Source organism: Neofelis nebulosa, chromosome 1 (genome assembly GCF_028018385.1).
Source record: "Neofelis nebulosa isolate mNeoNeb1 chromosome 1, mNeoNeb1.pri, whole genome shotgun sequence".
Lineage (NCBI taxonomy): Eukaryota > Metazoa > Chordata > Mammalia > Carnivora > Felidae > Neofelis > Neofelis nebulosa.
The window spans coordinates 33,454,026-33,470,617 of NC_080782.1; the positions used below are offsets into that span (position 1 = coordinate 33,454,026).

The 16,592-nt window shown below is 37.7% G+C and overlaps 1 protein-coding gene across 4 annotated transcripts in view; it reads right to left on the bottom strand.

Moving 5' to 3' along the window:
• MROH2B (maestro heat like repeat family member 2B) overlaps positions 1 to 16,592 on the bottom strand; it is a 73,361-nt gene that overhangs the window by 49,370 nt on the left and 7,399 nt on the right. For all 4 annotated transcript variants that reach the window (XM_058718463.1, XM_058718456.1, XM_058718446.1 and 1 more), the window contains 12 exons: positions 14,644 to 14,798; positions 11,810 to 11,950; positions 11,362 to 11,454; positions 11,201 to 11,270; positions 9,440 to 9,553; positions 8,485 to 8,558; positions 5,897 to 6,019; positions 5,044 to 5,157; positions 2,815 to 2,971; positions 2,628 to 2,668; positions 1,595 to 1,736; positions 994 to 1,037 (listed from right to left, as the gene is read on the bottom strand). In XM_058718463.1, coding sequence (XP_058574446.1) covers positions 994 to 1,037; positions 1,595 to 1,736; positions 2,628 to 2,668; positions 2,815 to 2,971; positions 5,044 to 5,157; positions 5,897 to 6,019; positions 8,485 to 8,558; positions 9,440 to 9,553; positions 11,201 to 11,270; positions 11,362 to 11,454; positions 11,810 to 11,950; positions 14,644 to 14,798 — 1,268 coding nt within the window. The remainder of the gene's footprint in view (positions 1 to 993; positions 1,038 to 1,594; positions 1,737 to 2,627; positions 2,669 to 2,814; positions 2,972 to 5,043; positions 5,158 to 5,896; positions 6,020 to 8,484; positions 8,559 to 9,439; positions 9,554 to 11,200; positions 11,271 to 11,361; positions 11,455 to 11,809; positions 11,951 to 14,643; positions 14,799 to 16,592) is intronic.

Here is a 16,592-nt window from a genome sequence, read left to right on the forward strand (position 1 = left end):
GGAAAAAGAACCTTCTCTCCTAGTAAGAAAAGTTACTTTAAAATGGTAGTGGGGGGGAAATAAGGCAGGAATTTTGAGAGAGAGAAGGGGGAAGATAAAAGAAGCATGAATTTAGGAGAGGTAGATCCTAGAATTAAGGACCAGGAGAATAGAGTAGTTGCTTTCAAATCTCATACCGGATAAGAATCCCTTGTGGGAGTCTTTAAAACATGGAGTTCTCAAGAACCAGTCTTAGAGATTCTGATTCTGGAAGGGGCAGTGATGGCACATGGAGGTGATGTGGAAAGGTCACTAAAACTTGAGATTTTTAAGAAGCCATAGTTAATTTCTATGTAGGTGGGTTATGAACGGAGACCCTGCTTGATTAAAAGCTTCCTACCCACAAACCCCTTGACCTCCTGTAGGCTCTTGAAATCAGAATCCTCTCTGTAGAGCCAATATCCAACTCCTACCTGCAATTTACCATTTGGGGGATTTGGCACTGTCTGTGGCACTGTTCAGTTCCAAAGGTCCAACAAATTTATAGCTAAGAGATTTTTTCTGGAAAAATGGTGTAATGTGGCCCTCTAATTTTTAGAAATCAGGAAAAATATGGTGAGAAACAGAAAGAGGAAGAAACAGTTACATTTACAAGCATAAAAGTGGAAATTATGTCGATTTGTGTTTCTTTATATAAACAGTAAAAGAATGCAATTATAAGGAGAGGAAAAACTGAAAATGAGAGTAGATTTAAGAAAGACACAAATATTTGTAAGTGATATCTTCAAAAACTATCTGAAACTCTTAAGTCAAAGATTTAAGATTATTGTTCAAATTATGGTGATACAAAGACTGTACTTCTGAAGTGATCACTTCTAACATTCTAGTCCTCTTGTTAAGGAAAGGAAATGTTGTTTGCTGTCCTTTGGTATCCAGATAATTGTAGTGAAGATGGGTAACTCTAGAGGATTTCATCACCCCATCATGAACTATTAGTCTAGAAGCTCCCCTTACCTGAAGCAGCATGGTTTCCCATAGCACGATGCTAGTGTTCTTTCCTAGAAATAGAAATTGATGCAATAAACTGCAAAACAAAGTTCAGGACTCTGTTTCTCCCTTGCCAGGTCCCCAGTGGATGCTGGAGCCCCATTTCAAGCTTTACACAGGATGGTTATTTCAGATGTAATTTACTATGTTGCCAACTTTAAGTGCTAGTCAGGTGGGCAGGAAGTCTTCAATCCATGATAAGAATTTAGGCTTTTTGCTACTTTCAACAGTCACTACTGAAGTGACCATATTTTAATATTCTAACATAAATAGTAATAACTTTTTAGAACAATACCAAAAAGTAGTTTCTCTAAATATAAGGAAAAGACCAGAGCGAAAGTAAGAGTTCCTGTTAAGAATGTTACCCCCAGATCCTCCTGTAGTACAAGTATTTGGTAGAGAAATAGAACATAAGGAGTCAAGGAAAAAATGTAGCTGTCTACCTTTCATATCAAGTTCATTGTTTTAACTGCCTAGAATGAGCAATAATGGTTTTAGACAGAGAAGTGGTGCCTTTTTCTTTGTGTTCTTGTCTCGTTGGATAAAGACCTGATCCCAATGCTTGTACCTTCCAGAGGCTGCAGGAGCTCAGGTAAGCGTGTTTTCCATAGGTCTACCAATTTTGGGTGAATTATTTCAGGCAATATCTTCAGAAGTCCTATTGCACCAGCGCCACATAATTTCCCTAAACTGGCAAGCATAGATATTACCTGAAAAAATGGAAGATAAAAGGCAAATCAAACTGAGGTATATTTAAAAGTCCTACTTGCCTTTTCTATTTATCACTATCCTGGATTCCCTTGATTCCTACAGTAGACAATCTTAACAAATCATCAGTCTGTTCTTACTTATTTTAGAGCAAAGCTAATACTTAGACAATACTCTCCAATTTTTATCTGAGGATAAAGGTGAAAAAATATATAGAAACCATCAACCAAAAATAAATGGAGGGTACCAACACTTAGATATATTTATTAATTAAGGGCCTGTAGAAATGGTATTTGAGCAAATGATACATATGGGGGAAAAAAAGAAATCTAAATAATAGATTTAGATTTAAGTTCCCCAATCTATGGGGGAAAGAAGGAAATCTAAATAATAGATGTGGAATTTGTTTGAATGGTACTTAGGGATCAAATTCAGTCTATGCTTATTTTAAAATAATAAATTAAGTTTAACAAGCATTTCAGAGTGAGAAGATAATCTTGCCAGCAATCTTAATGAGTGTCATTAGCAGAACATTTATTATGCCTTTCTAGTGTTTCTTTTGGTTTGGAGTTGCTGCGTAATTTTTATTAACATTTATTTAGAACTGAATGATCTATGCGGTGTCTGGGTGACTCAGTCCATTAAGCATCTGACTTCAGCTCAGGTCATGATCTCACGGTTTGTGGGTTCAAGCCCCACATCGGGCTCTGTGCTGACAGCTCAGAGCCTGGAGCCTGCTTTGGATTCTGTGTCTCTCTCTCTCTCTGCCCTCCCCACCCCCACACTCTCTCTTTCTCTGTCTCTTAAAAATAAATAAACATTAAAATAAAAAGAACTCAATGATCTATATTGGCTTAAATTTAACCAGCATTAGTTATTTGTAACTCACTCACCAGAAGCCTGGCCAGTAGCTGTTGTGGTGAAGGAAGTTTCACTAGAAAGAGAAAGCGATTTTCAGTATTGCTGTGGCAGCTAGAAAAATTCAGATTGGAGTTGGGTGTATGGTCAAGGTACTGTAGCCTTTCTGGAAATGAACATCTCATAAGAGAAGTGTTTTGCTTTGTTTTTGAATGTACGCACCAGCTCCTGTAGAGATGACAAGTGCTGTTGACTCCTGTGCATTATTCTTCTTCCTTTCCTCTGCCATAATCAAGCTTCTGATGATATTAAACAAGTAGTCCAAAGTTCCCGTGTATTCTGCAGGTACTACAAAAGTCAGGATTCTTGGCCATAGCACCTGTGGAAACAAGGCACAAGACAAGGATTGCTTGTTCTTTTCCATGATTTCTCCTTGGTCCTCACTCTGTGTTGCCCTCTGATTTAGAGTAGGTTCTCTCACTTGCTATTTTTTTTTTTTTTTTTTTTTTTTTGCTCTTCAGGCCAAATCAAAATGAAGTCATTATATAAAATCTCTGCACAGCACATTCATTTTCAGGTGCTAGTTGTAGTGAGTGTTACTCAGCATTTCTGCACGGGTTTGCTGCTGGAATTTGGGGCAGGACAATCCTTCATCGTGAAGATGAGTTCTACAAAATGCAGGAAGTCTAGCATCCCTGGGCTCCACTCACCAAGTGCCACAAAGCCTCTTATCAATGTGACAACCCAAAATAAGTTGTATACATCCCCAAACTCAAAGACTGGAATGGACTGCTCTGAGAGAGGATGATTGGGCACAGACAGTGAGTGGGCTGCTGCTACTGTTTGTGTTCCAGGTGCTGACCTTCTTGCTCTGAAATTCTGGAACACCTGTTTCTATAGTCAGTCTGTTTCATGTTCTCTGGAAAACTCCCTTGCCCCGATGGAAACCTAGGTGTAAACATGGACTCTTCCTTTTGTCTTGTCATGCAGACTTAATCACCAAGCCCTGTCCTTTTATCATTATAAGATCTTCCATGCCCCTCCATATCTCTTTCCTTCTCTCATGACCCTGCTCCCATTCCTGTAAGTTGGAGCTGATCTCAAGCTCCCTCTTTTTGGTCTTAATCTATTCTTATGTAAATACACTCATCTCTTAAAGTTATCATTTAAAAAATTTTTAATGTAGGGGCGCCTGGGTGGCTCAGTCGGTTAAGTGTCTGACTTCGGCTCAGGTCATGATCTCGCAGTCTGTGAGTTTGAGCCCCACGTTGGGCTCTGTGCTGACAGCTCAGAGCCTGGAGCCTGTTTCAGATTCCATGTCTCCCTCTCTCTCTGACCCTCCCCCACTCATGCTCTGTCTCTCTCTGTCTCAAAAATAAATACACATTAAGAAAAAAAATTTTTTTTAAATTGTTAATGTTTATTTACTTTTGAGAGAGAGAGAGAGACAGGGAGACAGAGCATGAGTAGTGGAGGGACAGGAAGACACAGAATCTGAAAAAGGCTCCAGGCTCTGAGCTGTCAGCACAGAGCCCAGTGTGGGGCTTGAACCCACGAACTGCGAGATTATGATCTGAGCTGAAGTCAGATGCTCAAACAACTGAGCCACCCAGGTGCCCCTAAAGTTATCATTTTAAATGTTTAGCTTTTGTTTCAAATTTTGAATGGCTATCCAACACAAGGTAGTGATTTGGCATTTCAGGCCCACAAGAGTATGGTCTGAGACTTCTTTTCATCGTTTATCTTTAGATTGAAATGTTTCAAACTTTAGTATGCATCAGAAATATTGGTACTTATTTGCATGCAGATTCATGGGCCCCTTGCTCAGAACGTTGATTCAGGAGGTCTGGGGTATGGAGATCTGCATTTTAAAGAAATATTTCAGATAATCCAAGAACCACATCTTAAAATGCCATCCTAGATGAAACTCTGATCCACTTAAATTGGTCTGTTGATTTTCTCCTGTTTGTGCTATGCATTTCTAGTCAGTTAATCCTTTCTCAGGTTATTTTTGCTTAGGGAAAATACAGCTTCTGAGGCTTATTCCCCTTAAGGTGCAGATTATTTTTAACCCTCAGGTGAAGTCTGAGAATGTGTGCTTTCAACACCTTCCCAGATGAACGGGAAAAGGTTAGCATTCACTGAATCAGTATCTCCACACATCACTTACTGTTATGTCTAGATATGTTAGGGGAAGAAGAGAAACAATATATTAAGGTGCTTGTAAACTCTCATTGGCTATCCAGATATAAGAGATCACGAATTAATTCAACACCTGTTTTTGAGAAACTACCATGTTTGGGGCACTGAGAATGGTAATGCACTTCCTCTAATGAGAGCATCAAAAAGCTGATGACACATGAAGGACAAATTCTTGTCTTTACTCCTAAATGGGCAGAGCTTCAGAAAGATGATCAAAGTAACTGTCAGTGGTGACAAAAGACCCCTTACCTGGGGCATGCCAGTGACCAGTGGGTCTAGGGTTTTTAAGACCTCAAGGCTTAGTTCCCGAACAGATTTCTCTCCCTTTTCATCCTCATGGGAATTAGGTTTCATTGGTTTTTCCTTCAAGAAAGATGGAACAGGTGACTTGTTAATAGTCCCTCCTGCTGATCCCCTCTGACCTTACTTGGATGCGTTCTCAGACTCTGGGGTGGAGGACATAGTCACTCAAATTAAGGGGCTCAAGGAACCCAGCAATCTTGGTCTTCAGTATCTGATTTCTGTTTTAAAGTGTTCCTTGGAGGAATAGGTTAGAACACACACTGCTGGATAAAGCAGAAAAGCAAAAATTGTGAGGATCCTTGAACTGCAGATGTTCTCTCTCTCCCTCAGGCCTTTGCCATTTTCTCTGGGGCAAAATTTTCAAAGACACTGCTTCCTAGTGGAGTGGACTGTAATTTCAGCTGTCATGGTCTTACTAAGATCACAGAGCTCTTACCCACATGGTCTTCAGGAAGTCAACCCCAGTGCAGCAAGAGTGGATGTGTCTTGTTTTCTCGGAAGTAATTCATTTTCTCTACCCCTGTCCCAAGCCTTTGAGGAAAGGTTGTCTCCTCCTTAGGGAAAACCATAGTTTCACCTACCTGGGGTTTATCATAAGTTGAAAGTGGTATCAGTGAAAGAAAACTGAGGAGAACAATAAAGGCTGAAAAATCTTTCAATGAAAGTGATAAGATTGAAATATAACTTCTAAATCAGTCATTGAATTGAACCTCAGCCATTAAAAAAAAAAAAAAAAACCAGTTGAGTCAACTGTCCTGGTTACAGTGTAGCTTTCAAAACCGCACCCTCTTCATCATACCAGATTCTTGTTGGACATGGCAAACTGGGAGAAGATGTAATCAATCAGTGGCCATCCTTCCCTGGCTTCGATGTAGCATTTTTCACACATGGTTTGGATAAGGAGGAGAGTGGAATTCCTTACCTAGAATCAGAAAAATGTATTTGCAACATTCTTCTACAATGGGCAGAATATAAATTTAGCTTCTCCTGTCCTTTAACTTTCATGGATCATTTAGTGGGAACCTTTCCAAAAAGGAGTATAAATTGAATGATGGTACTATAAATAGATGGAGGAGGAAGAAAGCTATAGTTTATGATTTAAGGGCTTACAGGAAAGCATCTCTTTCTTTTTTTAAGTGTTTATTTATTTTGAGAGACAGGGAGAGAGAAAGAGAGCATGAGTGCGTGAGCAGGGGAGAGGCAAAGAGAGAGGGAGACAGAGAATCCCAAGCAGGCTCTGTGCTGTCAGCACATAGCCTGACTTGGGGCTTGATGTCATGAAACATGAGATCATGACCTGAGCTGAGATCAAGAGTGGGATGGATGCTTAGCTGGCTGAGCCACCCAGGCACCCCTTTTTTGTTTTCTGCTTTTTTTTTTTAATGTTTGGGAAAAGCTCTCTACAGCCAAAATCTTTCTCCCTAGTTCCCAAAACATATCCTCTATTACTATAGATGATGAAATTTTGGTACTGTGGGCTAAAAAAAACACTACCTTGCTTTTAAAATCCTCAATGAAAGATAACAAGTTGAACTACAGATCTACAATCTTTTACCTACAATTTCAAAACCCAAATAACGCTGGAAACTGGAATTCTGTTTCTTGAGTTTGGCACTAACTCATTTGGTGGCAAAACCCAACTGAACTGTTTTAAAACTATAGTCTTTACTTATTCAATGTAGTGTGAATATGCATACGTTTTCTTGCAGAGATATTAATGAGTTTGTGACTCCTGTCACAGAAATGTTTTTCTGAAATCAGGAAGGTTGTGAATTCTGAAATATATCTGGCCCCAGGGATTAGAACAAGGGATTATGAACCTGTATTACAATAATTTTAATAATTTAAATAATTAAAGTTTAAATAATTAGTTTTGCTTATTGGATTGCTTCCCTGAGGAATGAAAGCTCAGATCTAATTCTTTACTGAATGGGTGTTTTAATGGAGACTTGGAAAAAAAGAATAATTTTGAATAAGGAGTTAGGCCACATGGTAGCAATTAGCAATTAGCATAAAGGTACTAGTAGTCTACCTAAGTGAGAAAAAAAAGTTACAAATTTTCTATTTTTGCCTGGGGAGCTGGACTTCCTTAAAGTTTCTGTCCTCTTTTATTCTACCCTAAACTCTTTTAGTACTTTTTCAGTTGGCTTGGCCACTTACTGGACAAGGTTTTTTATATGTAATCACTCCACTGTTTATTAACTATTTTTTATTATTTATTTTTTTGTTTCAATTAAAAATTATTTTTAATGTTTATTCATTTTTGAGAGAGAGAGAGACAGAGTGCAAACAGGGGAGGGGCAGAGAGAAAGGGAAACACATAATATGAAGCAGGCTTCAGGCTCTGAGCTGTCAGCAGAGAGCCCAGCACAAGGCTTGAACCCATGAACTGCAAGATCATGACCTGAGCGGAAGTCAGATGCTTAATTGATTGAGCCACCCAGGTGCTCCTCAATTTTTAATTTAAATTCTAGTTAGTTAACATGTAGTGTAATATTGGTTTCAGGAATAAAATTTAGTGATTCATCACTTACCTGTAACACCCAGTGCTCATCCCAACAAGTGACCTCCTTAATCCCCATCACACATTTAGCCCATTTCCCTACCCACCCCAACTTCAGCCCTCAATTTGTTCTCTATAGTTAACAGTCTGTTTCCTTCTTTCCCTTATGTTCATCTGTTTTGTTTCTAAAATTCTATATGTGAGTGAAATAATATGGCATTTGTCTTTCTCTGACTGACTTATTTCGCTTAACATAATTTTTGTTATTTACTGCATAGCTTTTGTTATAATCATTGTAGACCAAAGCCTCTTAGGGGAATTTTCTTATTTTCATTGGTTTCTGTATAGGACTTTGATCCAAACAAAATATGGTTTTAATTTAAAAAATACAATAATTTCTACTTCTTATATTTGTTTCAGTACAAGTTATATATCTTTTCTGATATGGAATGATTTAATCAAATAATCAGGAAATATTGCACAGTCTACTATGTTCAAGACTTGCTGTAGGTGCTTCCTAGTTGGAAAATAGGATATCTAAGCTAAAATTTAAAAAAAAAAACAGGTTTAGGGGTTATTATTTTTTTGGAGGAAGATATGTTATTTTTATAATTAACAATTTTAAAACTATTTGAAGAGCATAGCTCTGTGATGCTCTAGGCAAAAATCTTTTTTTATACTAATAAGCTCTTGAACTGAGTGTACTTTAGAATTTACCTTGATATAGTTTATCTTTCAGGGAAAGATGGAATTCTACTAAAAATAGAATTCATCACTGAGCTCTTTATAAAGCAATCTCATAAGTATATTTTTCAAGAATCAAAACAATCTCATTAATTCATTAAAACATCATCAAAAATCAAAGTCCCCATTAATTCTCTTACTTTTATACTGAGGTCGCCCATGACAACTTTGACTGTTCTTTCAATTGAAGTGATATAATCCCTCAATTTGGGCTCTGAAAGACAGGGAGAGAAATTAAGAGACTGGGTTCAGTAGGAGTACAGTATGTTCTAGGAGTGATGAAAACCTATTAGACTTATGGCACATAACTGCAAAGTCTTTTGTCCGTAACATTTCATGTTATTCAGTTTTCTCTTACTCTCTTCTCTTCCAATTTTTAAAAGATGTTAATTGCTCTCTTTGCTCCTTATTGTATTTGGTTTTGTCTTGTTTAAAATGTTAGGTTCCAAAGTGGACTCAATATATCATGCCCAATGGATTAGCTTTAAATTTTGTGAGACTATGTTTCTTGTCTGCTGATTCTTCAGTAAATCCCAGGGTTAACTTAATTTTTAAAAATATTATAATGTAATATAATTCATATTGTATTGAATCCAAGATATCATCAACTTTTGAGACATCATTATTTTATATTTTACCAAAAAACCCCTTATAGTGGCTGATTATAATTAAAGATGGTATCAATTATGAGATGCACTCCAATATCATGAAAGTATGTGCTTCTTGGCATTAATGAAATATGATATTTCATTAAATTCTGCTCTTTTCTAAATGTACTAATCTCTAGAATATTGTGCATTCCTCCCACCTACTCTCTATTTATTGGGCCACTTAACCAGCTTACTAGATCTTTTAAATTCTAATTCTACTTGTCCTTCTCCCCTAGGTATATCTCTAAATATCATGAAAGAAGAGAGGTGATTGAAAATGCCTGTTTAAAATTAGTAGATTGTAGATGATAGAGAAGACAGAGTTTCACTTGAATGTGATCCTCTATAAACACCCCAAAGACATAGAATAGAGTTAGAGAATGCATAGGCTTCAGTTTTCTTCTTGGCACAAAATAAACCACTGTGACTTCATCCCTTTGCTTACCCTCAGCATTGATAGCCGATCTTAACAAAGTCAAGATTCCCGTTCGGAAGGTTTCATTATTATTTCTCAATTGTTCATCAAAAAATTCCATCAGGTCTGCAGGGTTGGAATGGGCTGAAGGTTGAATAAATGCTGGTCACAGAACTCATTTTCACCTTAGGTAAAATACTTGCAAATGGGAAAAGGGGGATTCCATGAAGATTGTCACTCTTTGGTTGGTAATTAGATTTTATGATATTCGTGCATCTTTAGCAACACAGAATCAGGCAGTTTGGTCACTAAGACAGATTTATATACTTAGGTTCACATCGGTTCATGCCTGTGAATATGACTTTATTTGGAAATGAGGTTTTTTACAATGGAATCAAATTAAGATAAGGTTACTAGGGTTGACCCTAATTCAATATGAGAGGAGGAAAGGAGAGGAGACTGGGGGAGAATGCCTTATGAACATGGAGGCAAACGTTGGAGTGATGCTTCACCAGTTGTGGAACTAGAGAGCTACATGAGTAAGGGAGGAAGCAGGGAAGAGAGAGAAGGCCTGATGTGAGTAGAGCAGTTTAGGTTCACAATTATCAGAGATAAAGTGAAACAGTTAATTACATCGAGCATAGAACAGAGGAAAGAATAAAAACAGAGGGATCAATTAAGAAAGACCTAGGATATAATAGAAAGGTATGTAGTGAAGTAATAGAAATGACATTTTGGGGGGAGGGAGGATGTCTGGGAGGTATGGGATTGCTCTTATCCTTACTTCTTAGGGTCTATGTCAGAACAGAGTTTGTATACTGACTCTGAGAGCTTTGTGCTCCCTCTACCACTCATTCCTGTTATTCTAACCAGACAACGAGTGGTATTGTGATGTGAAAGCAAGAAGGAAAGGGAAAGAGTAAAGGGAGAGAGAGAGAGAGAGAGAAGGAATAGGTACTAAGAGATAACCAGGGAGAAAAAAAGCATGACTTTGGGTTTGACACAGTTTCAAATAAACTCAAATACCAAGAAAAAAAAGCATTTTGTATCCCTAGGATTACCAATTCACCCTTGTTTGCCTGGAAATAAATTCATGCATATGTGGTCAATTAATTTTTGACAAAGGAGCCAAAAAATGTATCGGGGAAAGGATAGACTCTTCAATAAATTGTGTTGGAAAAACTGGACAGCCACATGTCAAAGAATGAAACTGGATCCTTACCTTATACCATATACAAAGATCAAATTAAAAAAAGTGACATGAATGTAAGACCTGAAACCATAAAGCTCCTGGAAGAAAACATAGGTGGTAAGCTCCTTGACATGGTCTTAGAAATGATCTTTTTGGATTTGACACCAAAAGCAACAAAGGCAAAAATAAATAAGCAGAACTATACCAAGCCAAAAATCTTCTGCTCAGCAGAAAAAAAAAAATTAACAAAATGAAAAAGCAATATATGGGATGGGAAAAGTATTTGCCAACCATATATCTGGAAAGGGGTTAATCCCCAAAGTATGTCTGGAAATTTTCTGGTTTTAGAACTAGAAGTAAAGGACTTCCGGGGAAACCAGAGTAATTGATTCCCCTACCTGTTGTGCTTCTCTTGGGAATGGGTAGGATAGGGAGAGGCACAGAATACTGTGAGTTTGAAGGAATGTTGTGTGTGTGTGTGTGTGTGTGTGTGTGTGTGTGTGAAATAACTAATGTGATAGTTTGCACACCCTTCATCATTGTTGTCATCATCACTGGGAAACATTTTTATTGAAAACCCTCTGGATGCTGGGTCCTACCTAGAATGAGGAAACAGCTTGAAGCTTCAATTTCATTTTCCTTTACTGGAGGCTCTGAAACTCTGCACACCTGAATGAGAAAGAAGAACCAGGAGAGAGATGTTAACAACAGAAAACCAGTGAAAGTGAAACAATCAGATCTGACAGCAGGGTTTTCTTACCTGGTGGAGTAAATTGATAAAGATGGTTTTTCTCAAGCCCTTTGGAAGGGCAGCATCATAAAGGACCACCGCGGTCAATATTTGTTTTAGACTCTAGAATGAAAGCTCTCAAACGTTAGTTGGAGGCTGCCTGTGAAGCAGCAGCACAGGATGTGGAAGACAAATAATTATGTTTTGTGAGGCAAACAAACCCATCACCTTCCTGCAGTTACCAGTTTTCTTTAGTGATTCGTGCCTCAGCAGCTTGAAAAGAAAATTCTTAATCTCTTTTTGGAGATTCCATCACCCAGCTATGCCAACCTCTTCTCTACCTCCTATTCCTCAAAAAATATTTAAGTTCAGCTGCCCAAACCAGTATTTCAGTTCCCTTGGACCTCTTGGGATTTACTGTCTTTCAGGATGGTTGCCAGTAGACTCTGAATCGGTTCCTTTAGGGCGCAGCTCTTACCTGAGTGACGTGGAAATCAATCTCTTTGTCTTTATACTGGTTCAGGAGCCAGGGTACCTGGTCCAGGGCATATTCGCAGAGGTCTTCCCGATGAAGCAGCAGGCTCACCGTGGGGCCATGCGCCTTAACAATGGCCAAAGTCTGCAGAGGCAGCAAACAAATACCGTTTCTAATATTTCACTATGTTTTTTGTACATTTCTCAGAATATCAGGGGCTTCAGACAACCCCCAAAAACTTTCCTCACTGTTTTCAACCAAGAAAGATTCCTTAAAAAAATGGTTAGGTTAAGATCATTGCACGAGGCAATTATATTTATATTTGTATTTATAGCTATATCTACACCTATATGTATACTATTACTCATTTTAGTATTTTCCCTGTCTCCCTATGTCTTTCTTAAGAAAAGAGTTCTTGGGGTGCCTGGGTGGCTCAGTCGGTTGAGCGTCGGACTTCGGCTCAGGTCATGATCTCGCGGTTGACAAGTTCGAGCCCCGCGTGGGGCTCTGTGCTGATAGCTCTTTCTGTCTCAAAAATAAATATAACCATTAAAAAAAAAAAAAAAGATTTCTTAAACCTTTCTCTAATGGTCATTTTCTTTCAATATGCTAACGGATTTAAAATTTCCCTCATATTTATTTTTTTAAAAATTTTTAAATGTTTTTATTTATTTTTGAGACAGACAGAGACAGAGCATGAACAGGGGAGGGCCAGAGAGAGAAGGAGACACAGAATCTGAAGCAGGCTCCAGGCTCCGAGCTGTCAGCACAGAGCCCTACACGAGGCTCCAACTCACGAACTGTGAGGTCATGACCTGAGCTGAAGTCGGGCACCCAACCGACTGAGCCACCCAGGCGCCCCGAATTTCCCTCATGTTTAAAAAAAATTCTTTGACTCCGTATTACTTAGACCCCGATTCTGTTTCTTTCCTTAAAAAAGTGGAAATGCTGAATCAGTAAATTCTACTCCTGAAACCAATATTACACTATATGTTAATTAACTAGAATTTAAATAAAAACTTGAAACAAACAAGCAAAAAAAGCAAAGCTCTCTGAAAGAGAGGTCTGCATTTGCTATCTCCACTTCTCACTTCTCATTTATTCCTCAATCCATTATAATCTGGCTTCTATTGACACAAAAAATGAACATGTATAAAATATAAGTGTAAATAGGTTGATTATAAAAGTTTAGAAATCACAAAAGTTATGATGAAGAAGAAAACACAGTATTCACATTGCTAATATACCCATGACCATACACTGTTTGGTGTATTTTAATATGATTTTTATTTATTTGAAATTTTCTTTTCTATACTTTCTCCATACATTTTAATTTTTTTAAAAATTAGTGTTATTCTTTATAGTTCTACATTCTGCTTTTTCTACCTAATATTATATGATGAATTTTTTTCTGCCTGCTAAGTTTTGTCATACAGCAAAGCATCTCAAAACTTAGTGGCTCATAATAACAACCATTTATTTCACCCAACTGTGTGTCAGCTGGAAGATTCTTTTAAGGAATTGGACATTTCCAAGCAATGGACACTTTTCAAGATTATTCTTGCCTGAGCACTGGAACAATACTCCATAGATCTCCCTTTGCTTCTTGAAAATTATTCCTTGCTTAGAACCCTTTCAAAGGTCTCTCATTTCCTATTTAAAAAAAGTTCAAGCTCCTGTGTAGCATTCAAGGCCCTTCATTGTATGGCCAAGACCACCTATCTGGTTTCATTTATTTCTGCCCCTTTATATTCCCCTTTCTCTTCTCCCCTTCTCTTTCTCCCACTGGGCTCACTCAAGTGTGCATGTTATCTCATCTCAGCCTATGCTTCAGTGGGTTTTATTGCCTCTTTAGGGAATGCATCTTGCCTGCAGTGAATGTCTTTATAGGCTGCAAGCTCAGTTTCAATGTCATGGCCTTTCCAGTACTCACCACAGGAGTTAAGTGCTTCTCTCTCTGTGTTCCCTTATTACTTTTGTGTACCTTCTAGTCACTTGTCTAACTCTTTCTGTGGGAAGCTAGGAAAGTGCTTGGCAAATTTGTATTGAATTTTGATTTTCAGGGGCCCTAAAGAGAAGACTTCTACAGGATATTTTAAAAGTTCCATGTTTGCTAATGATTTAACTACCCCAGCATGTTAAAAAAATAAATGCTTTGGTAGCTTAAAGTATAGAAAAGAAACTGAACTGGAGAAGGCTATGTATTGCATCTTTTATAATATAGCAATAAAGGACCTAAAAAGGATTTAATTTATACTACATTAAAAAATTATACCAATTAAGCAAGATAAGCAAGGGATTATATGTGAATGTACTTTGTTACCTATTCTGTGCAAGACATTACAATATTTTGAAGCAGTCATGCACATTCTTTAGATGTTATTTTATTTCATTGTCATCTTCATAGACATAGGAAATTTCTGTGGCCTGTTGTTTTTCTCAGTCAATGGCTCATCCCAAATATGGGCTATGGGTTATATAAGGCATGAAATAATTAACTTTCTGTATATTTTACTCATTTTCACTTATTTATTGTTCTTTCCATACATTGGAATGTCGGTTCCATGATAGTGGTGATTTTGGTCTGTTTAATCCCTGCTGTATCCCCAGAATTTGGAACAGTGTCTGGCATATCATGGGGACTCAATAAATATTAGTTCAGGAATGAATAAACAGTGATTTGAAACAGGAAAAACAAAATATTTGATAAACCTGATAAATCACAACTCAGAGCATTCCAAAACAACTGAGACTCATTATCACATCAGAAAGAATGGAGCAAGTTCAACCAGCATGGACAGAGAGCTAGCTTGAGACATGTTGAGGCTGCCACTCACTTGCACAGGTGAGGTAACGGGGGCCCACTTCTCCATTATATACCGGAACAGCATGAAGATCTTGTCAGATAGTCGGTTGGCGTCCAATCTGGGATAGGGGAAGTCTCTCCAGTGGTTGACATACTTGTAAATGGCCTTGCTGAACTTCTCAAGGGCTGCATTTTAAAAACAACCACAGACTGAGAAAAATTTAAAGATGGGAGGGACTGTAAAATAATTTGAGAAGAGTGCACTGATGATTAGCAAATGTGTAATAATTTCTGTAAAATGTTATGACTGTACCAAATAAACATATAAAAAGTGTTCAGCCACATTAGTGAAATGCAAATTAAAACCATAATGAGATATTGCAACAGACCATCCAGAATTGCTAAAATTTCAGACAATTTCAAATGTTGGTAAGACTAAGGTGCAGTTGGTATTTTCACATACTGCCTGGAGTAGGGGGGGGAGTGGAGCATGAATTGATACAAACATTTTAGAAAGCTGTTTTACGTGATCTACCAAAGTTGAATATGTGCTCTTCATGACCCAGAAATTCCACTCCTAATTATATAGCCATTAGCTACACAAGTATATAGGAACTAAAAAACTTATACAAGAATGTTCATATTCTTTTTTTTTTTTTTTTTTAGTAATAGCCTCAAACAGGAAACAGTTTAAATATCTGCCAACAGGTAGGATGGAAAAATTGTAGTACAGACACGTAATAGTATAGAGAAATGAACACGGACCATAGTTTCACACAACAACGTGTAGGATCTCAAAAATTGACAAAACTAATCTATGGTTGTCAAGGTTGTGGTTACCCTTGGAGAGGATGAAGAAGGTGATGATTGGGAGAAAAGATGAGGTGGCTTCTGGGGTACTAGTAATGTCCTGCTTCTTAACCTGAGTGGCGGTCAAATGAGTAAGTTCATTTTGTGACAACTCATCACCTGTACACTTCTGATTTCTGTATTTTTCCATGTGTCTGTTTCCCTTCAATAAAATTAAAAAAATGTCGGGCCTGCAAAAATATTTGCGCCACCAACCTATACATACTTATATCAACTGCATTAAATAATAGTTTTTGTTCCTTCAGCCCTCATGTTTCACTAGATGATAAAGAAAATTCATAGTTTACTCCTTAACGATACCTCACATGCAAAGAATACTCTGGAAACATCCTGAGTATCTTAGAGCTGGCCATTAACTGGCTAATTCATTTTCTCTTCAAACTGATAATCCCCTGCTATGCTTTGTCATAATCTTGTGTGTGTGTGTGTGTGTGTGTGTGTGTGTGTGTGTGTGTATGTGTGTATGTATGTTTGTGTTGCACTGGCCTATAAACAACATGAGAGAAAGGATGTCTTATCTATTGATGGTATCTGAAACAACAAGCACGATGTCTGCTTATTGGCTGATTGGTTGAATGAAGAGCTAGATGAATGGATGGATTACTACAAAACTTTATACCTGTTCTGTAGTGGCAGTCAGGCAAAATTTGCTTTAGGACCAAAGGGTGCTAGATAACTTTATAACACAAAGACAGAGAATCCCGTATTCAATGCCATGATGATTTCTAATTTTATTTCCTTTTCCCTGTTGGTTGTTGATGTTGTAGGTAGAAATGCTATTACAGACACCAAAGTTTATTTGCAAGAACACAATGTTAGCTGTGATAGTAAGTAAGGAAATTAAAGGCATTGAAAAGTGGGCTAATATAGTGTAATTGCTCAAGTCATTGAGCCAGACTGTCACAATTCAAATCCTGGCTCTGCCGCATGCTAGCTGTGACTGCAGGCAAACAGTTAACCTTTCTACGTCTCAATTTTCTCATCTGTGAAATGGAGGAAAAATGTTACTTACCTAATAGGTTGTTGTAAGGTTAAAGGAAACAATAATCTTAAAATACCCAAGGCAGTACTCAGGCACATAGTAAATTCTCAGTATGTATCAGATACAAA